This window comes from Oncorhynchus mykiss, chromosome 30, assembly GCF_013265735.2.
Source record: "Oncorhynchus mykiss isolate Arlee chromosome 30, USDA_OmykA_1.1, whole genome shotgun sequence".
Lineage (NCBI taxonomy): Eukaryota > Metazoa > Chordata > Actinopteri > Salmoniformes > Salmonidae > Oncorhynchus > Oncorhynchus mykiss.
This window is the reverse complement of record NC_050570.1, coordinates 21,002,565-21,025,476: the sequence shown is the minus strand read 5'-3', so window position 1 is coordinate 21,025,476 and position 22,912 is coordinate 21,002,565. Positions and strand designations below refer to the sequence as shown.

At 43.7% G+C, this 22,912-nt stretch overlaps 1 protein-coding gene across 2 annotated transcripts in view; it reads right to left on the bottom strand.

Annotated features, from left to right (window-relative positions):
- The window catches only part of LOC110521537 (ephrin type-B receptor 1), a 182,206-nt gene that overhangs the window by 99,089 nt on the left and 60,205 nt on the right, over positions 1-22,912 (bottom strand). For both annotated transcript variants that reach the window (XM_036968882.1, XM_021599141.2), the window contains exon 3: positions 13,731-14,415. In XM_036968882.1, the coding sequence (XP_036824777.1) occupies positions 13,731-14,415 (685 nt within the window). The remainder of the gene's footprint in view (positions 1-13,730; positions 14,416-22,912) is intronic.

The following is a 22,912-nucleotide window of genomic DNA, read 5'->3' as shown; positions in this document are numbered from 1 at the left end:
TATAATTATTAATGTTTACTGTAGACTGTTACCATTTTATTGTTATTATTTTTGTATTATTATTTACTACCATTTTATATTATTATTTAGTTACAATGTATATTGTATACATTGTTGCTTTGGCAATATTGACACAATGCTTTTCATGCCAATAAAGCAGCTTGAATTTGAGAGAGAGAGAGAGAGAGAGAGAGAGGAAGAGAGAGAGAGGAAGAGACAGAGAGAGGAAAAGTCATGTGTGCACCCAAATGGTGCAGCGGATCTGGAGTCCCATAGTGGGGGGGCAACATTGGCCCAGCGTCGTACGGGTTAGGGGAAGGTTTGGCTGGGGTAGGCCGTCATTGTAAATAAGAATTTGTTCTTAACTGACTTGCCTAGTTAAATATAAAACAATTATGTGACAGGTTATATGTAGATAGTTTACTGGATCAGAGCAGAGCAACAGGTTAGCCAGAGTGCATGGATAACATGCAGTAACAAAAATGGCCATTTATAAGAAATCCAAAAGTACCCAAAAGAGCAATATTTATATCACAAAGAATCAAACTGACTATTAATTAGTCTCAGTGAGTGACAGGGAACGGGTTACTAGCCAGTTGCAGTATAAACAGGATGCATGGTTTATAGGAAGGTTGTTCCTCTACTTAGACACCAGAGTACCTCAGTCTGGGAGCTGGGGCAGACCAGGGTCGTGACCCCACTTGACCGGCAGGCTGATTTGCTGTGTTGACCTGCAGTTAAAGCAGCGTGGGCTCCAAGACAGGATCCTCACGGTCAAAGGATGTTAGTGTGTGTCTCCTCAGAGCCCTGCTGAGGGCCCCGCCTGGCACTGATGGATCACCACACATTTACCCTAACTGCAGCTAACTCACACATGCCGACACACAAACACCAACATAAACACACACAGACACACACAAACATTTTCCATTCAGTCTGTCTCTCAAATTCATGTCTGCATGGTCTTCCATCTCCCTGTCCTATCTGTCTCAGTCATGGCTTTTATCCAGTGTCTTAGTAGATATGATACCAGTGGTCAGAAGTCTGCTGTTTATTTGACCTCTCATCTGGAGACCGGGGACTTCCATCAGCCTCTCATTCGGAGATAACAGAGCAGAGGGCACTGCAGCAGGAGATGAAACACTCAGACTAAACTGAGAGATGCAGTCCAGGAGCAAAAGAGCTCTGATAGCGTCTCATAGTATTCCTTTAATTACACTATTTATACAAAATTTCAAATTTCTGCCCTGCTAAAGCTGCCCTGGTCAACTGTAAGTGCTGTTATTGTGAAGTGGAAACATCTAGGAGTAACAACGGCTCAGCCATGAAGTGGTAGGCCTCACAAGCTCACAGAACAGGACCGCCGAGTGCTGAACCACGTAGCATGTAAAAATTGTCTGTCCTCGGTTGCAACACTCACTACCGAGTTCCAAACAGACACTGAAAGCAACGTCAGCACAAGAACTGTTCATCGGGAGCTTCATGAATTGGGTTCCGTGACCGAGCAGCCACACACAAGCCTAAGATCACCATGCACAATACCAAGTGTCGGCTGGAGTGGTGTAAAGCTTGCCGCCATTCGACTCTGGAGCAGTGGAAACACGTTCTCTGGAGTGATGAATCACGCTTCACCATCTGACAGTCAGACAAGCTAATCTGGGTTCAAGAGAACACTACCTGCCCCAATGCATAATGCCAACTGTAAAGTTTGGTGGAGGAGGAATAATGGTCTGGGGCTGTGTTTCATGGTTCAGGCTCCATAGTTCCAGTGAAGGGAAATCTTAAAGCTACAGCATACAATGACCTTCTAGACAATTCTGTGGTTCCAACTTTGTGGCAACAGTTTGAGAAAGGATCTTTTCTATTTCAACATGACAATGCCCCTGTGCACAAAGTGAGGTCCATAGAGAAATGGTTTGTCCAGATCAGTGTGGAAGAACTTGACTGGCCTGCACAGAGCCCTGACCTCATTGAACACCTTTGGGATGAATTAGATGCCGACTGCGAGCCAGGTCTAATCGCATGACATCAGTACCTGACCTCACTAATGCTCTTGTGGCTGAATGGAAGCAAGTCCCCACAGCAATGCTCCAACATCTAGTGGAAAGCCTTCCCAGAAGAGTGGAGGCTGTTATGGCAGCAAGGGGGGTGACCAACTCCACATTAATGCCCATGATTTTGGAATGAGATTTTCGACGAACAGGTGTCCACATACTTCTGGCCATGTAGTGTATTATACCCACTGTATACCCCATCCACATCTCCCTCCAACTATAAATGCATTGTAAAACTGTATGGGCCCATTGTCTTGGAGAGCAGATCTCTTTTACAAAAGCCCATTCACCATGGTTACACTGTAGCCGGTGCTCTCCTGGCATGTCCATGGTCTCCGTATTGAACAATAGTGGTGTCCAGCAACATACGACATCGCCTGTGAAATCTGGAGGGCGGGACGCAGTGCCCTAAACGTTGGGGATTTGTTTGGTACAGAGGAAAGCTGGCAGGGCCCGATGTCTCCAGCCTGGCTAGCGATCAAAGCTTTGGGAGACAGGGGGATTGTGGGATTGGGGGGTGGCATGCCAACAGCACACAGCATAGCCCAAACAGATGAGCCTGCTCCCAGAAACACATTATCATTCAGAGGGCAGGGCAACCTCATCCCAGACTCAGCCATGGAGCTCTCAGCCCTCAGCAACGCTGAGCTACGCAATCGCACTGTGACTCTGTTTCTCTCTGACTGAGACACCCCACAAGATAGTGAGATTCCAGGGAGATAGCGCCATGAGACAGAGTTCCAAAGCTGAGATAAATAACTTAAATTCCAATAATTGCCATTACTGCCAGCATAGTCATTATCGTTGTCAACCCGGGGCCATGCTGTGTTATGCATTCCTTTAATGCCTGCCTGAAATGCTCAAGTGACAGTATCATAGTAGATCACGATTGAAGATTTATGTTTTATCTCCACATGGTGTGGGCACTGGCCCCAAGGTCACACACACACACACACACACACACACACCTATTTGAGTGTGGTCTCTGCATAGTGTGTCCAATGAAATGACATTGGCGCCTGGCACTGGCTTTGATCAGGGCTCAGGCCAGAGCAGGTGAGTGAGCAGGATTAGAGTGGCATGTCACTGCCACCTGACCTGACCTATGAGCCACCAGTGGATGGAGGGGTGGTGAAAGAGAGAAGGCAGGGAAATTAATAGAGATGAGGGGACGGGTGGCTGGCCTCCATTAGCTCAGCAGATGGTGGGGATCAGGAGTTCAGGGCTCTGTCTTCCCCTCTGCACCCTGCAGAGAGCTGCTCATCAGAGGAATAGACACAGCCCAAACGAGGGGGGCACAGGGTCACACACAACCGCCTGGATCCTGAGATGAGGTCCACCATGTCACTACTATTACAGTCTATATTGGGAGCTCTCTGTCATAGCAGTTACTTAGGCCTAATGAGAGAGAGAGAGGGAGAGAGAGAGAGAGGGAGAGGGAGAGAATGAGTGAGAACGAGAGAGGTGAGAAAGATAGATAAAGAGAGTTTGAGTGTGAACTTGCTTGTGTGAATGTGTGTGGCATCACTTAATCCAGTTGCTCCCAGTCAGGGCTACCTGAGATGCCAAATATATTTCCCTGTTGATGAGGCCAGATGGTACATAATTTGTCAAAAAATGCAGCTGTTGACAACACAACAAACAAGTGAGCAGACAAGCAAATGTCTGTCCCATAATGAAAAGTCAAATGAAAATCAGTAGCAGATAACACTTGATTGTGTCTGAAAAAACCCCACACATGTAAATGAAATGTGGTTAGCTAGTTGACCTAATGACAAATGACAATTTAATATTTTTGTGAATTTAAAGAAGTGAATATAACTGCACTATCAGCCCAAGGAGGCCTGACGAACTTGTAGAGGCTATACATCGCAGTGCTCCATTTAACACTACAGCTGGACCATGCATAATTCCTGTGCAAGGCTATGACTCAATGGTTACAGACAACATATGCACATGCGTTTTGTAGAGACAACACTCCCCCAAAAAACCTTCTCCACTCTGCTGTTGCTGCTCACTGGCTAATTATATGCCCAAGCTAGGGAGGGAGGAATCGTTAATGGACGGTCTCTCTATCCATAAACCCCAGGAGGGCCCCAGTATTGTTGAGGTTCACAGCAGGGGTGCCCAGGGGCCGCAAATTAATCACAAACAAACAACATAGCCCGCACTTGCAAAACATTCCCTGTGGATATTAGCACCCGCTAGTGTTCTTCGAGACATACGAGCACATTCCATTCCACTACACACTAGCCACTACCCAACTAACTACACGCAACTGCATGCTCAGCACACAACATCAATTATTCAACACTAGCCCAGTTTGAGCCCAGTGTGGATCATCATTATCAGTGTTTCATCACACCTGTGGATAGTACTCCCCATTCACATCCTTACCTTTCAGAAAATATTCATTACACATCAAAATAAATGCACGGATGTGGGACATCTTTTCTAATTGTATTCATTTCCTCTGTGCTAATGACAGGATGGTAAATTACAGATTCATAAAACAGATGGGTTCACATAGGATTCAATGATGCTAATGCTAAATTAAACCCATCCGGTGCAATGAATGGATACCAACTTTGCCAGACATCCAACTTACCACTAAGCAAGGTAAAGTTGCCCTTTTAGAGTTTCTGCATTGTAGAGTCAATGAAAAGCTATGAAAACCCAATCTGCACCCAGCATGACGAGTGAAACAATCTGTGCTGGGCCCCTGACGGGCAGGTGAGCAGGGAAAGTAGCGTGATGCCTGGAGTCCTCCATCTCACCTGGGAGGTGGAGTGGAAAAACACCATGTTGGATGGCCCAGAGAGACACCGTGCATTCATCCACCTCTTCTTGGCCCAGCGGAGGAACTCGTTGAGCCACTCATTCCAGACTGGGCGCCTTCTCCAACTCGAGGGGTACGGCCCACCAGAGCCGGCCCCTGAGAGACGGAGCTCCACATCATCACCATGCTACAGCCCCTACCTGTCTCTGTCTAGCTCGGTCTCTCAGTCATATAGCAGCTCAGAGTCCCAGACACACACGGCACACTGAATGGCCACATGTGCTTTGCACAGATAGACACAGACATGCGTACATGCAAACATACAGTGACAAGAGGGGTTTGAAGAGGAGTCCTTGACAGTTGGACAGGAGAACAGTGGGTGAAGGCAGAGAGAAACAAAGAGCGAGCGAGACAGAGAGATGAAGGAGATGGAGGGTGGAGGGGACAGAGAGCAAGGCGGTTGCCATGGTGAAATAGCAGTCTATGAGCTGGCAGATAGAATACATGACCTTGACCTTGTCATCTAATTTAAATATCCAACCTCTGTTTTGTCTGGAGGCCTTCCAGATCTAATTTCAATTACCCTTCCTTGTCGTTTGGCTTTTCCAATCCCACATTTAGCCTGCACATTCACAATTTAGAGCGAGTGAGCGAGTGAGTGAGTGAGCGAGTGAATTATCATTAACAAACCCTGCAATGCCAAGAGCTGAGCAAAGAAAAGAGTCCCCTCATCTAGCTGGTCCTGGGGCTGTTCTACTAACACACTGAAGCCTCCTGACCAGAACATCCAATCAATCAGAATAAACCAAATTACAACACAGTCAAAACAAATCTACATGACCTACTGGGAAACTAAATGCTAAAAGTTAAATGCAGTGCTATCTGGCCCTACATCGACAGCACACCATGGCAAACTATTTGACCATGGTTGCTGATCAAAACTTTAGAAAAACCTTGACAAAGTGCAGGCTCAGTGAGTACAGCCTTGCCATTGAGAAGGGTGGACACACAGTAAAACATGGCTCCCCGTTGTAGAGTAAAGTATGTGCAACCACTGCACCACAGCAGAAACTGAGACAGAGCTGCATTTCCTGACAAAATATAAAAAATATAAGACAATTAGAGTGTAATTTCCCCAAATTTGAAACCTTTATTCAAGGTTTCAAAAATCTCTCTGATGAGAATAGGCTACCCGTCCTGTTGAGGGAGGAAGTAGAGAACTGTGGTTTGGCACTGCACTACAGAGCAACCAGCTTGCACATGTCCTCTATGCCATTGTTATTGTTCAATGTGTAGTTATTTTTACCCTTGATTATTGTTGTCCTGTTGACAATGTTGATTATTATTATTTTAATCATATTAATATTGTAAATGTATCACTTAATTTCCAAAGGACGCTTTGGCAATATGTACATTGTTGCCACAAGAGAGAGAGAGAGAGAGAGAGAGAGAGAGAATTGCTCTATATGGCAGGAAGTATGGGGTCTGCTCTCTAATAATGAATTTACCAAATGGGACAAACATTAAATTGAAATACTACATGCAGAGTTTTGCAAGACTGTATCGCAAGTGCAAAGAAAAACACTAAATATTGCAGGTACAGTGGTTCTTCCTTTAAAGTAAAACTCAAAACTTTTAAAGGAGGAACCACTGTAAAGCAGAATAGTCCAACATCCTGTCACATCTGCTCCTGCCACACCCCCTAATGGACATCCGGTGTCTCCTTGACATGCAGCCATTCCCCCAGTTCCCTCTCCCTCTTTGTGTGATTGTGTGGTTGGTTACAGGTGTGCTGGAGTCAGAGCAGTTCCCCACCAGCTGCAACCCGTTCCTTAATCAAGACCTCTACAAATACTCAGTCCTGCCACTTCCACTCTGCCAGATCGTAATCTCCGTTCAGTCAGTCATGCTTCTAGCTATTTATTATTATTTAAGATCCTGTATCCTGCTGTGTCTGTTTCCTTGCCTGACGCTCTGACTCTGGCTCCTGTTCCACATCTCACCACCCTGCTACCCTGTTCTGGATTCAACTCACCATCACTCCCTTGGATTCCCCTCCGGACCTGTTTACCCTGTCCCAACCCAGCTCACTTCAACCTCAGCCTCTACATCTGGTTTCCTACAACTCATCTGAGCTTCCCTGGATCTCCCCTTCATCTATCCCTGTGTTACAATAAATATATTGGATCATTCATCCCTGTTTCCTGGTCTAGCTAGAAGCATGACTGACTGGAGATTTGGAAGTGGCAGGACTGAGTATTTGTAGAGGTCTTGATTACGGAACGGGTTGCAGCTGGTGGGGAACTGCTCTGACGCACACCTGTATCCAATCACACACAGAGGGAGAGAGAACTGGGGGAATGGCTGCAGGTCAAGGAGACACCGGATGTCCATTAGGGGCAGGAGCAGATGTGACAGAATGTTGGACAATTCTGCTTTACAGGGGTTCCTCCTTTAAAAGTTTTGAGTTTATGCCGCGACTGTTTGTGGTAGATGGTGTCAGATTGTGGTAAATTGCGCCATTCTGCTGTAGGTCAAGGAGACACCGGATGTCCACTAGGGGGTGTGGCAGAGAAAATGCGACACACAACCTCCTTATTTGAATAGAAAAAAGAGCCATCAAATTTTACAACCATCTAAAAACAAGTGACCGCAAAACATTCCATCACACCGCCCTACAATGTCAAGAGATGAAACAAGAGGAGAGTCCCCTCTGCCAGCTGGTTCTGAGGCTCAGTTCACTAACCCAAACCAACCCCATAGAGCCTCAGGACAGCACTCCGAAAATCTGGCCCAACCAAATCATGACAAGCAAAAATAAACATATCACCTATTGGAAAGACACCACAAAAAAGCAAAGTAAACTTCAATGCTATTTGGCTCTAAACAGACAGTACACGGTGGCAGACTATCTGACCACTGTGACTGATAGAAAACTGAGGAAAACACTGACTAGGTGAAGACTCGTGAGCACAGTCTGGCTGTAGAGACTGGTCGTCACAGGCAAACCTGGCTGCCCAGAGAGGACAGGCTGTGCTCACTCTGCTCCAAGGGTGATGTAGAGACATCACATCATTTCCTATTACACTGTGACAAATACTCAGACGTAAGAGAATCTTTCTATACCAAAATGATCATTCAGTACAAAGAATTTGTAGAATAAATAATCAAATATTTATTGGGTGAAAAGCCAAAATGTGCAAAGCCAAATATGTGTCCTGTGCAATGAAATGTCAATAATATTTTAAAATGTAACATTTTTTGGCTTTTGGCTTCTCAGTCAGGTTGAGATTGGTCAACTACCATTGCTTTAATGTATTATTATTCTCATTAATATGGCTGTAATAGTTGTTAATGGTAATCCCATTTCCACTACTACTATTATGATTGATGTTGGTCCCACCATTTGTTGTTATATGTCTACTTTGACAATGTAAGTGATTTAACCTGCCATGTCAATAAAGTCTGCTGAATTGAGAGAGAGAAAGAGATGTCCATTACAATAGAGGAGCAGAGAGCGGCGGTTTTAAAGTCAGGGCCATGCTCTCTATGGAGCAGACACCCAAGGCCACAGAATGACACTGAGAAGGACATCCACAGAACAGAACAGAGGCTGCCAGAGTCTGTGAAGCTGAGCTGCTGGGAACTTCACACGTATCAGATCCATGTCTCCCAGGGCCAGGCTCTGATTTCTCTCTGTAGTAGCCCCGCTGTTCGCCAGATTTGCTGGAGCTCCCAGTTAGATTAGAAACCATCTTGTGTCACCCCTGACAAATGGTGCAACAAAACAACATGTTTGGCTTTTGGGCGATCGCTCTCATTCTTTTTTCAAACTTTTTTTAAGCACCCACCCGACCCTCTCTTTCCCTTTGTTTCTCTCATTCCCTCACTCCCCAGGCATCTCCCTGAGCTGAAACATTGGAGCACTTGTTTGTTTAAACAGTATTTTTTTCAAGCAGGCAATGTTTGCGGGCAGCCTCACCAGGGGGTCCTGGAAGCAAAGCATGGGCAGCAACTGATCAATAGTTTTTCTGTCTCAGTGAGAGGGATGTTATGTGCCAAGTCACACAGACACAATCTGTATGTAAGAAACACAGACAAACCAAGTCCCTCTTTATCACATGCAAACAGAAACAAATGTGCATGTTTTACCTCCCTTAAACTATAACTTGCTCACTCTCTCTCATCCCTGTTTGACCTCTCCACCAGACCTCCCAGCCTATCTATCCCCCTCGGTGGGGCTATCTATGCCTACAGATTCCCCCTCTATAAAGTATGAATGAGTGAGAGGAATATTGAGTGGCTCTATCCAATTCTGAATTCTATTCGGCTCTGAGGAAGTTGCTGCAGAATGCCAAATGAAGAATATCTCTTTGCCTGTTACAGTGAGAAACCGCCCTCAGCCCCTTGAGCGGCTGTGCCCCCTCTCTGTGTCCCCTCTCCTGTCCCCTCCACAGCAGACAGGGGTACCAATTCATTCACCTTTGCCAGCCTTGCCAGCTGATCATCAGGCACCATCCATAAATAACAACCCCCTGATGAGTCAGTCTGCACTTAACACCCAAGGATGAGCAGTCAATCAGGAGGGCAGTGAATCTACTATCCTCTGCTGCAGCCTACTGCATGTTGAATAAAATTATTTGAATATTTGAAATATTAATGTCAATGCGTCTGGAAGCCATAGAGAGCAGGTGCTCCTCTTCATTCTGTCCCTGCCTCATATCTATATGCAGAGCAGTATGGTGCCTCTGGTTCAAGGGAGAGGTGCATTCTGGGATGGCTAAAGAGAGGGGCTTTGGAATGAGTCAGACATCAGGGGATCTGGCCATTGGAATAATGCACAGTAGTGAGACAAGGAGTTCCCTACCTATCTAGTGAATGATGCAAACAGTCACACAGGATGAAGAACACTAGGTTACTTGGCAAACGTATAATTCAACTTTACAATAGTTTCTGCAACTGTCTCCAGCCATTGTGTAGACCCAGCAACACAAATTAAGAACACTTGCACCGCAAAGAATCACCCATCAATGTAAAGCCTGACTGATTCATTTAGAATTTGCCCTCTGCCGAATCCATACTTTATAGTGCCCCTGTGACACAAAGTATCTGCTGTCATTGAACAAAGGAACTGCACAGAATGTAAGTCACCACATTTAGAGCCCAAGGTATCGCCCATGGTCTCTCCTGTATAATATATTCAGTCAGCCCAACCACGGTGGCCTTGAACCCTTTACTTTATCCTCCTCTTCCTCTTTCCTTGCTCTCCCCCTCTTTCTCTCCAATTGTGTGCTTTGAATAGATATGAGGTGTATTTAAGCTTGTAAATGAAGTAATCTGGTTTGAACATACCTGGCCAGGTAATAAGATCACTTAAAAATAATTCCCCCTCCCCCAATCTGCTCAGATAAAGAGGGGAGGAGGGAGATGCAAAAGAGTGAGACTTCAAAACGGAATCAGAGACTCAATGGAAATAAATGATTGGATACCGAGAGTAAATGGAGCAAACAGACATTGTAGGAAAATAATCAAATAAATAGGGAAAGGACGTAGGAGGAGATAGAATAAGACAAAATAGATTATACCGTGACTTGCTGAGGCAGAGGGCAATAGCCTTTTGAAAAGCTGAGCTAATTTCCATGATTAATAATGCTGCTGAGCGCTGATTGTCAGATGTGGTTACTTGTGACAGGTGGTGGTTTCTTTTTACAGTATGATGTGGAGGTTTCAACAGTAAGCCGACAGTTGTCCCTACACATTTGATGGAGGGGACAAGCTTGGAACAGACCCGTGTCTAGCTTTATGTTGGCTGGGAAGCCCTAAGGCTGTGGTGGGGGGATTTTGGGTTAGATCTTGTATGGAGAGCAGTTGGAGACCTAGACGGTCAGTCGGACTTCACCACACCACATCTCCTCAGCAGGCAGTAGCTCTAATCTCCTCAGGTCATCCACACAGTGTTGACCTACCATCACATCTTTACTAACACTTCTGGGGCTGGTTTCAGAAGGCTTTTTCTAATGATAAATGAAACATACTTCAGGCACTCCAAGGCTTTTCCAATGTGTTGGACTACTCATAGTCCTTTACGATGGGCTCCTGAGTGGGGCAGGGGTCTAAGGAACTGCATCTCAGTGGAAGAGGTATCACTGCAGACCCTGGTTTGATTCCAGGCTCTATCACAACCGGACGTGATTGGGAGTCCCATAGGGTGGCGCACAAATGGTCCAGCATCATCCGGGTTAGGGTTTGGCCACGCTAGGCTGTCATTGTAAATAAGAATGTGTTCTTAAAACTGACTTCCCTAGTAAAATACATTTTAAAAAGACAAAAAGGAACTGTAGATTTTTCATTCGTGTTTATGCCTCAAAGCACTTGCATTTGACTATCACTGTCTTCAGAAAGAATACCACCCTTGACTTATTCCACATTTTGCTGTGTTACAGCCTGAATTTAAAATGTATTCTTTTCTCACCCATCTGCACACAATACTCCATAATGACAAAGTGAAACATGTTTTTAGAAATGTTTGCAAATTTATTGAAAATGAAATACAATCAATAGTGAATCAGCTTTGGCATTGATTACAGTTGTAAGTCTATCTGGGTACTGTAAGTCTCTAAGAGCTTTCCACACCTGGATTGTGCAACATTTGCCAATTATACTTTTCAAAATTCTTCAAGCTCTGTGAAATGTTTTGTTGATCATTGCTAGACAACCATTTTATTTTGGCATATATTTTCAACTAGATTTATGTCACAACTGTAATTTTGCCAATCAGGAACATTTACTGTCTCCTTGGTAAGTAACACCAGTGTAGATTTGGTCTTGTCTGATGGAAAGCAGACTGAACCAGGTTTTCCTCTAGAATTTTACCTGTGCCTAGCTCCATTCCGTTTATTTTTTTATCCTGAAAAACTCTTCCGTCCTTAATGATTAAAAGCATACCCATAACATGATGCAACCACCACTATGCTTCAAAATATGGAGAGTGGTATTCAGTAATGTGTTGTGTTGGATTTGCCCCTAACATAACACTTTGTATTCAGGGCAAAAAGTTACTTTTTCTTATCCCAGCCCCCATCCCCGCAGGAGGCCTTTTGCCTTTTGGTAGACCGTCATCGTAAATAGGAATTTGTTCTTAACTGACTTGCCTAGTTAAATAAAGGTTAAAAAAATAAATAAAATATTAATAAATCAATTAAAATTGCTTTGCTACATTTTTTACAGTATTACTTCAGTGCCTTGTTGCAAACAGGATGCATGTTTTGGAATATGTTTATTTTGTACAGGCTTTCTTCTTTTCACTCTGTCATTTAGGTTCGTTTTGTGGAGTAACTACAATGTTGTTGATCCATCCTCAGATTTCTCCTATCACAGCCATTAAACTATGTAACTGTTTTAAAGTCACCATTGGCCTCATGGTGAAATCCCTGACCTCTTACTTCCTCTCCGGCAACTGAGTTAGGAAGGAAGCCTGTATCTTTGTAGAGACTGGGTGTATTTTCTGGTATATACCATCCGAATTGTAAAATATCACCATGCTCAAAAGGGATATTCAATATCTGCTTTTTTTCTTATCCATCTACCATTAGAAATGTCTTAACTTCCTGACAAACAACTAAACATCAGAGACATACTTCATGGAGATAGATAAGGCTAAGTAAAGTGTAATGCATGACTGAGCATATGAGCAGATAGACTGAAAGAAGGATGCTCAGAACTCAACACACAGACATAACGGAAGAAGGCTGCTAATAATACACTGCAGAGCAGAGCCAGGCCAAGACTCGCTTTTACGCCAGCACCATGTCACACTAACCCAAATAAACATCCTTAGAACATTTTACTCACAAATTATACACGTTGCTGCAAGCTTATTCCAACATTAGAGGGGCTATGATCTACTGCAGATATAAATCATATCCTTTACTCTCATATACATCCCCTCTAATAGACATAGTGACACTTTAATTTCCATGATAAAAAATGTAATCACTATTGGATGACACATACCTTATGTGACCGTCAGTACAGTCATCAGATCCACTATTTAACTGATCTAAATGCTCACCTCAGAAGCCAAATGAAGTCAACCACTCCCCAGCCAAGGACTCCACTAGGTCATCTGAGAAACAGGCTCCATATTAGGTGGATGGGTTTAATATCTATATTATTGATCAGCCCATATAGCTGCAGATCGATCTTATCTGGTCTCCACACAGGCAGACTAGCAATCAGTGAGAGAAGATATGGGAGGCTAAAAGTGTGTGTGTGTGTGTGTGTGTGTGTCCTCCTATGACACGAAGAAGATAAACATGGTAATTTGTGAACATAGTGTTGTGGGAGGAAAACATTCCATGCAGGTAGTTAGTTTACTGTAGATACTGCAGAGTGGAAAATCCAAACAGCTAAATCGGTCTGAACACAGTTTATGGAAAAACGTAATAACTTTATTAGCATGATAATAATAATTAAATGATTCTTTATAGAATAACCACAATTTAAAACTAGAATTTTCAAAATAAAGTACAATCAGCTTCTGGCTCCCTCTGTGCTTCTGACTGGCAATAGACAAAACAACCTTTTTCTGTCCCTTGATGGAATTATTGATTACAATTATGAACTTTTCAAATATAATGCCTGCTGCTGGTCTAATCAGTCGTCACTCGGTACAGTTGTGATTGGCTAGCAGCCCACATACAGTAGCTATCCCCTGGCAGCACTTATTGCCAGACGAAACAAAATGTCTGTTCCAGTGTCTGCCCTTACTTCATTTATCCTCACCACTGTTTCCACAGTGAGACAATGCCTTCAAATGTTCAGTAAAACAGTATGACACAGTAAGACAAAGCGCCAGTGTGATAGGGGTTATTGTAAGTGAGGAGAACTGAACTCACCTCTACAGACGTTGCCGTTGTCTGGCTCAAAGCCAGCCTTGCAGGTGCAGCTCCCGATGGGAACCATCCACTCCCCATCTCCATTGCAGTACAGCTTGATGGGAAAATCCACCTCCTCTGAGTTAGCGATGCACGTGCCTCTGGCAATGACCAAGGAGGTGCTCTCGGCGCCCGTCATGGTCTCGGGGAAGTTGGCAAAGTTCTGCACCACGCTGGGGCACTTCTTATGGAAGACACGTACGGACAGCAGAGACATGCAGGCCCCGTAGTCCTGGAAGGCCAGGTAGAAACCATTATGAGACAGTGGGCCGAAGCTCCGCACCTCCGTGTTGACCTTCATCAATCGTCCACCGAAGTCCACCTGGGAGAAGCTCTCGTCAGCCGCAATGGTGTCCACCTTCAGGTAGGGGGCTTCCATCCAGAAGGCGGTTCCCTTGGTGGTGGCGATGACCGAGTCCGTCTCGTAGTAGTAGAGGTTGAAGGTCTCCTTACAGGAGCCAGGGACACTGGGGATGGAGCTGCAATCACGGACAGTGAAACGCATTTCCACATAGACACGCTGAGCCCCTCGTCTGTCGATGTAGGTGGTAAGGAGCCAGTTGTTCTGGCTAGGCTCGAACACGTTACACACCTGGTAGGTCCTGATGGTGTTGAGGTTCTCATCGTAACCACTCACCTCCTCCCACTGTGGAGAACACACACACAACAAACACAAGTTAGAGTAAGGCATCAATCAATCAACACAATCCACTCAGGCATAGCCAGGTAACCACAGACAAGTGGTCCAACTAAAATCAATCTTGGGCAGTTAGGACTGAGCAAGGCCTCACCACATTAGGACATTTGGTGCATTACAGACGTTGGATTATACGTGGTATTGAATTAGAGCCTGAGGGAAAGGATGGCCCATAGCCTCAAAATGAGCTGCCTAGTTAATGGAGTCAGCATTAAAGCAGTACACACACACATTAGGAGGCTGTGAGCCGGCCATAAAGCACTGATAAGACTTAAGCACAGCCAATGCTTTCCCTACACCATTAATTCACACATTAATTAATTCACACATTACCAGTTCTGTGACGGACCAGGAACACTGCTACTGTGCATTAACACCACTGGTAAGTCCTTCATAATTATTACAGAAATGTGTGTGTGTGTGCACTGTGTATGTGGGTGTGTTGTGTGTGTTGTGTATATGTGCAATATGATGATCTACTAATGGTCCTAATAATGTTGAAACGCCCACTTCTCCACATGATGAGCTCCTTATTTCCTTAGACCAACGGATGGCCCACTCGATGGCCACAGCAACCCATAGTCTGGCAGATTAAGGAAGGCATGGATACAGAAACACTAGTGGAGAGTACACTACACACCAACCCCCTGGGAGTTCTTGTTTTCTCCAACAAACCAGGCCTTCTTCAGGGAGGAGAGATGGATATGACGGTGTGTGGATGTGTGATGCATAAGGGTTGTGTGAAACGAGAGGTGACGTGGTGAGTTGTGGCTGTTGGGGAGAACTGGAGCGGTGCATTGTGGGAGACGCTGTTGAAATAGTGGCCAGGAGGAGCTGATCACAGAGAGCTGAGATGATTAATGAGTTTACAGAGAGCCCTGACACAAGTTAAACCTTCTATTTTTTCTCAGCGCCTCTCCTTCGCTCTGCGCCTCTTCGTTGGGCTGACCATTCATCAGAATTAGAGCGACTTGTCCCTTTCAACACCAAGCAGACATTAATACAGCCAGGTACCAGCCACAGAGAGAGAGATGGAGGAGGGGTGCCCGGTGCAGCCAGAGCCAAGCTAAGGAGACCATCCATGTCCGCACTATCCACAGATGACCTATTTTACAGAACATAAATTGCTGTGCCACAACTGTGCCATGCATCCACTGTTCCCTAACCAAGCAAACATAACGGCTGCCTTAAGAATACAAAACAAGGGACTTACTGTACTCTTGAACATTGTAATGGTAGAATGCACAAGGTGCAATTTCGAAATTGGGTAGTGCATCATCAGTTCCTCTTGTCATGTCAGTCATTAAATACCTTAGAGAGCTATTTATAGACCTGTCATAAATGTCCAGATCAACTAACCCCTGTCAGCGAATGTTTTTTTTTATTCTGGTTTTTAGGCTCATAGATATTATTGTACTTCTTTAGTCACTCAAATATCACGAGTAAACATTAGACATAGCAAAACATATAGAATTGCAAGAAAATGTGCTTTAAAACCCACACTGCGTCTCACAAAGACACGTCGGTATGAACCAAAAGTCTCCTATTTAGACTCCAGACCAAAAGGACAAATTTCCACCGGTCTAATGTCCATTGCTCATGTTTCTTGGCCCAAGCAAGTCTCTTCTTATTATTGGTATCCTTTAGTAGTGGTTTCTTTGCAGCAATTCGACCATGAAGGCCTGATTCACACAGTCACCTTTGAACAGTTGATGTTGAGAGGTGTCTGTGTCTTGAACTCCGTGAAGCATTTATTTGGGCTGCAATTTCTGAGGCTGGTAACTCTGCAGCAGAGGTAGCTCTGGGTCTTGCTTTCCTGTGGAGGTCCTCAGGAGAGCCAGTTTCATCATAGCGCTCGACGGTTTTTGCGACTGCACTTGAAGAAACTTCCAGCGTTTTTGAAATGTTCCATATTGACTGACCTTCATGTCTCAAAGTAATGATTGACGACCGTTTCTCTTTGCTTATTTGAGCTGTTCTTGCCATAATATGGACTTGGGGTTTTACCAAATAGGGCTATATTCTATATACCCCCTCTACCTTATCATAACACAACTGATTGGCTCAAACGCATTAAGGAGGAAAGAAATTCCACAAATTCACTTTTTAGAAGGCACATCTGTTAATTGAAATGTATTCCAGGTGACCTCATTCAGCTGGTTGAGAGAAAGACGAGGGTGAGCAAAGCTGTCATCAAGGCAAAGGGTGGCTATTTGAAGAATATCAAATATATTGTGATTTGTTTAACACTTGTTTGGTTACTGCATGATTCCATGTGTAATTTTATAGTTGAGGTCTTGAATGAGTAGGTGTACATTTGTGCCTTTTTTCAATGCTGATTTGAATGTCATTGAGAAAACAAAAGTAATCCTAGAATGAATCATCTAGTTTTTCAAAAGAATCTGTAATCTGATTAAAATATTTTTGCTGGTAACGTAGCGGATTAGAGTTTTTTTGTAATCAATTTCCTACAGCGGTACTTCCCTACCCTGCTTATAGTATTCTGAGTGGTGATGTAAGGCTTGCTTCCTTGGTTAGACCCATTGGATACACTTATGGGCCTATAGCATAATGGTGTCAGACTGAAGACATATTATGGTAACATTTATCCTACACTAATTCTAAGTGGATTTTCACCAATCTACAAGTGTAGACCTACAAAATTAATCTAAAACACATTTGCACTAGGTAAACACATTTTGTAAACACAACAAACAAAATGTTAAGCATTAGTATTTCTTAGTTTTGTAACGCCAAGAATTGGTCCTTGGTGAGTGTGCGCCGGTCAAGCACGACTTTTAACCACAGTTTACGGGCCTTTCGTTTTTGGTTTATCCAGGTTAAGAGGTCATTTCATTGTTTGTTGTAAACACTAATGTTTATGTAAATTAAGTCTTTGTTTTCATTAACAGGTAAAATTTTGCCATTATGGTGTGAATCATGCTATAGGCTAGTATTGCCTTTGAAGTGTAACATCAATGTTCATTAAGAATTTCCTTGTTTAAAGGTGTGAATGGATTATGCCAGGTTAGGGCACGATGCCTTGTCTAGGCGTGAGTTTATGGGTGTTTTGTCCTGTGTTTGAAGCGCTTCTGCACTTTGTCCTCGAGTTGAGATAATATTACTAGTGGCAAAACGTTTATGTTTTTCGTCAACCACTATTTTTCATAATTTTTTACATTTTATATTTGATACAGTGCCTTGCGAAAGTATTCGGTCCCCTTGAACTTTGCGACATTTTGCCACATTTCAGGCTTCAAACATAAAGATATAAAACTGTATTTTTTTGTGAAGAATCAACAACAAGTGGGACACAATCATGAAGTGGAACGACATTTATTGGATATTTCAAACTTTTTTAACAAATCAAAAACTGAAAAATTGGGCGTGCAAAATTATTCAGCCCCTTTACTTTCAGTGCAGCAAACTCTCTCCAGAAGTTCAGTGAGGATCTCTGAATGATCCAATGTTGACCTAAATGACTAATAATGATAAATACAATCCACCTGTGTGTAATCAAGTCTCCGTATAAATGCACCTGCACTGTGATAGTCTCAGAGGTCCGTTAAAAGCGCAGAGAGCATCATGAAGAACAAGGAACACACCAGGCAGGTCCGAGATACTGTTGTGAAGAAGTTTAAAGCCGGATTTGGATACAAAAAGATTTCCCAAGCTTTAAACATCCCAAGGAGCACTGTGCAAGCGATAATATTGAAATGGAAGGAGTATCAGACCACTGCAAATCTACCAAGACCTGGCCGTCCCTCTAAACTTTCAGCTCATACAAGGAGAAGACTGATCAGAGATGCAGCCAAGAGGCCCATGATCACTCTGGATGAACTGCAGAGATCTACAGCTGAGGTGGGAGACTCTGTCCATAGGACAACAATCAGTCGTATATTGCACAAATCTGGCCTTTATGGAAGAGTGGCAAGAAGAAAGCCATTTCTTAAAGATATCCATAAAAAGTGTCGTTTAAAGTTTGCCACAAGCCACCTGGGAGACACACCAAACATGTGGAAGAAGGTGCTCTGGTCAGATGAAACCAAAATTGAACTTTTTGGCAACAATGCAAAACGTTATGTTTGGCGTAAAAGCAACACACCCTGAACACACCATCCCCACTGTCAAACATGGTGGTGGCAGCATCATGGTTTGGGCCTGCTTTTCTTCAGCAGGGACAGGGAAGATGGTTAAAATTGATGGGAAGATGGATGGAGCCAAATACAGGACCGTTCTGGAAAAAAACCTGATGGAGTCTGCAAAAGACCTGAGACTGGGACGGAGATTTGTCTTCCAACAAGACAATGATCCAAAACATAAAGCAAAATCTACAATGGAATGGTTAAAAAATAAACATATCCAGGTGTTAGAATGGCCAAGTCAAAGTCCAGACCTGAATCCAATCGAGAATCTGTGGAAAGAACTGAAAACTGCTGTTCACAAATGCTCTCCATCCAACCTCACTGAGCTCGAGCTGTTTTGCAAGGAGGAATGGGAAAAAATGTCAGTCTCTCGATGTGCAAAACTGATAGAGACATACCCCAAGCGACTTACAGCTGTAATCGCAGCAAAAGGTGGCGCTACAAAGTATTAACTTAAGGGGGCTGAATAATTTTGCACGCCCAATTTTTCAGTTTTTGATTTGTTAAAAAAGTTTGAAATATCCAATAAATGTCATTCCACTTCATGATTGTGTCCCACTTGTTGTTGATTCTTCACAAAAAAATACAGTTTTATATCTTTATGTTTGAAGCCTGAAATGTGGCAAAAGGTCGCAAAGTTCAAGGGGGCCGAATACTTTCGCAAGGCACTGTAAATATGCTACATCTCTGGATCAAGTCTTCTCCATCACCTGCACTGTAAAAAAAAAAAAATCACCTATTTTGCACCTGATCTAGGCTACTGTCTAGGCTACTGTCTAGGCTACTGATTCTGTCTCAACTGTTGCTGCTCCAGATCCTAATAACTAGGAAGCCGGGTGCTCAATCTTTAACAAAAGTCCAGACAGAAAGCAGAGGTAGTGTTAATTGGGCTTCTAATAAAAACCTGTCATGTCCTTGTTGTGAGGGTCCCAGCAAACACAATCAGTGGAGATGATTAAATGAAGCTGTTTCCCTGTCACCTCTTAGCCAGGCAGGCAGGCAGGCAGCTAAAGAGAGTGAGGGGGTGGCTGGACGGATGTATGGATGGCTTTCTGAGAGAGAACAAAGCAGCCCTGGGAGCAGATGCAGTGTCTCACTCTCTGTGTATTGTATGTGTGTGTCCTCTCCTCTCTGTGCTACTCTCAGATAGATAGAGAAGAAGAAAGCATCCCATGGCACCTCATCACCTCGGCCCCAACAGGTAAAAATAACAGAGTATTCAGCTGCACCTCATTGGTTCTGGTCCATAATGGAAATAATGGGGCGTCCTGCCGCACCTCAGTTGTAATGCACTTCCCTGGTCCCGCTGCTTTATTCACTTCTACAAATAAACCTGAGAGCCACACTCACTCCTCTGGAGCTGGATGTACTATCCATATGTGTATATTTAGAGAGTAAATGCATATGAGAGGGAATCCTTTAAACAGTGGACAACATCCACTACATCAGATGCTATACCCCCAACAACACAGTTTTGTTGTAGTCCTGGACAAACACTCCTGATTCGACTCATTGAGGGCCTGACGATTAATTGACAAGTTGAATCAGGTGTGTTGTCCAGGACTACAATAGAAATGTGTACTGTTGGGGGTACTTGTGGACCGGGGTTGGGAACCACTGTGCTATATGATATATACAGTATATACAGCATACCGTACTATGGTATGGTACTGTAAAAGCTGTGTGTTTTCATAGTGAGTGAACATGGATGATCAGACTGGACCAAGTCTTTCCTCTTTTCCACTGTGTTCATCCACGTTCCAGTAAAAGTGTCCTCCCTCTCTAACCTCCTCTCTCCTGTCCTCCACCTCTCTCAGGATTACTCTGTCTGTGTGACTGTGAGTGGAGGAGAAGGGGAAGAGAAGAGAGGCGTGATAATGAGGACCGTCAGCGGCAGGCAGACAGCACCACGGTCTGAATCAACAGGCTCACCTGCATCAACCCTAATGAGGTAACAGAGTGTGTATAAATGAAACAGCAGGGAACAAAGAGCCTAGGCTCCACTGCTCCCCATCCCACTGCTCCCCATCCCACTGCTCCCCATCCCACTGCTCCCCATCCCACTGCTCCCCATCCCAATGCTCCCTAACCCAGCCAGATGCTGATTAAAGTTAGATGTCTCTTTTAGACTGACACAATAGAGGGAATATGCAGGAGAGCCCACTAGTTTAAATTCTTGAACTCTGGGGGGTCTGTTTGAGTGCTCTTCCTCCTCATTACTGTGATCTGGGCCTTCTATGAAGGAAAAAGTGGTTTAGGAGGTGGAAGGTTTGAGTGCTCCCACCCATCCAAGACATACTAAATTCTCAAAACGGTGCCCGAGGAGGGTATGCAGCATCATCAAGGACCCTACACACCTCAGCCATGAGCTGTTCTCTCCCTTACCGTCGGGCAGGCGGTATCAAATCAAATTATATTGGTCGCATACACAAATATGGCAGATGTTATTGTGGGAGTTATTGCTTGTATTCCTAGCTCCAACAGTGCAGTAGTATCTAACAATTCACAACAATACACACAAATCTAAACGTAAAAGAATGGAATCAAGAAACATAAATATTATCATGAGGTCTGACACCAACAGACTCAGAGACAGTTTCTATCCACAAGACATCAGACTGCTGAACACTTGAACTGGACTGACCACCTGCTCTGATTCTCCACACCTTAGCCCAGACACTCTCATTCATCCACACAACCACAGACACACACACACACATATACAGTGGGGCAAAAAAGGTTTTAGTCAGCCACCAATTGTGCAAGTTCTCCCACTTAAAAAGATGAGAGAGGCCTGTAATCTTCATCATGGGTACACTTCAACTATGACAGACAAAATTAGAAAAAAAATCCAGTAAATCACATTGTAGGATTTTTTATGAATTTATTTGCAAATTATGGTGGAAATAAGTATTGGATAGTGTGGACATACAGTGCATTCGAAAAGTAATCACACCCCTTGACTTTTTCCACGTTTTGTTATGTTACGGTCTTATTCTAAAATGAATTAAATAAAACACTTTCCTCATCAATCTACACATAATACCCCATAATGACAAAGTGAAAACAGGTTTTTGGAAATGTACATAAGTATTCAGACCCTTTGCTATGAGACTTGAAATTGAGCTGCATCCCGTTTCCAATGATCATCCTTCAGATGTTTCTACAAGTTGGTTGGAGTCTAGCTGTGGTAAATTAAATTGATTGGACATGATTTGGAAAAGCACACACCTGTCTATACAGTATAAGGTCCCACAGTTGACATTGCATGTCAGAGCAAAAACCAAGCCATGAGGTTGAAGGAATTGCCCGTAGAGCTCCGAGACAGGATTGTATCAAGGCAAAAATCTAGGGAAGGATACCAAAACATTTCTGCAGCATTGAAGATCCCCAAGAACACAGTGGGCTCCATCACTCTTAAACGGAAGAAGTTTGGAACCACCAAGACTCTTTCTAGAGCTGGCCGACTGGACAGACTGAGAAATCAGGGGAGAAGGGCCTTGGTCAGGGAGGTGACCAAGAACCCGATGGTTCTAGAGTTCCTCTGTGGAGATGGGAGAACCTTCCAGAAGGACAACCATCTCTGCAGCACTCCACTAATCAGGCCTTTATGGTTGAGTTGCCTGATGGAAGCCAATCCACATTAAAAAGGCTGTAATCGCTGCCCAAGGTGCTTCAACAAAGTACTGAGTAAAGGGTGTGAATACTTATGTAATTTTTAGATGTGTTCATAAATTTGCTAAAATACACACAAACATTTTTTTATGCATTTTAGACTAAGGCTGTAATGAAACAAAATGTTTTTTAAAAAGTCAAAGGGTCTAAATAATTCCCGAATGCACTGTAGCTGGAAATGAATCTCTCCTTCAGTGAGAAAACAGTATGTTCCTCTTTCATCATGAATAAAAAGAAAGATTGCTTTAAAAGGAAAGATGGATGAAACACCACAAAGCTGTTTGAACACAGCAGGGTTTTGGAACAGTTTGTTCCTACTCATACAGGCCTGTATAGCTTGTAGCAGAGAGTTATATTGTGGGCCCAAAAACAGAAAATCAGGAGTTAAAATCAAATAACAGAGTGCTCAATATGCTCTGGTCTTCACAGATCTGAAATACATCCTGTGTGTTTGCGTGTGTAAAAATGCATCGGTTTCTTTGTGTGTGTCTGTGTAAAGAACAGTAATTTCTGGTGGGAGGGGTTTCAATTTGAAAATGTTTATGAGTCAAGTGGGCATGGCTTGCTATATAAACCATCGAGGCATTCTGTTAGAATGGGCAAAACGAGTGACCTAAGCAGTCGGT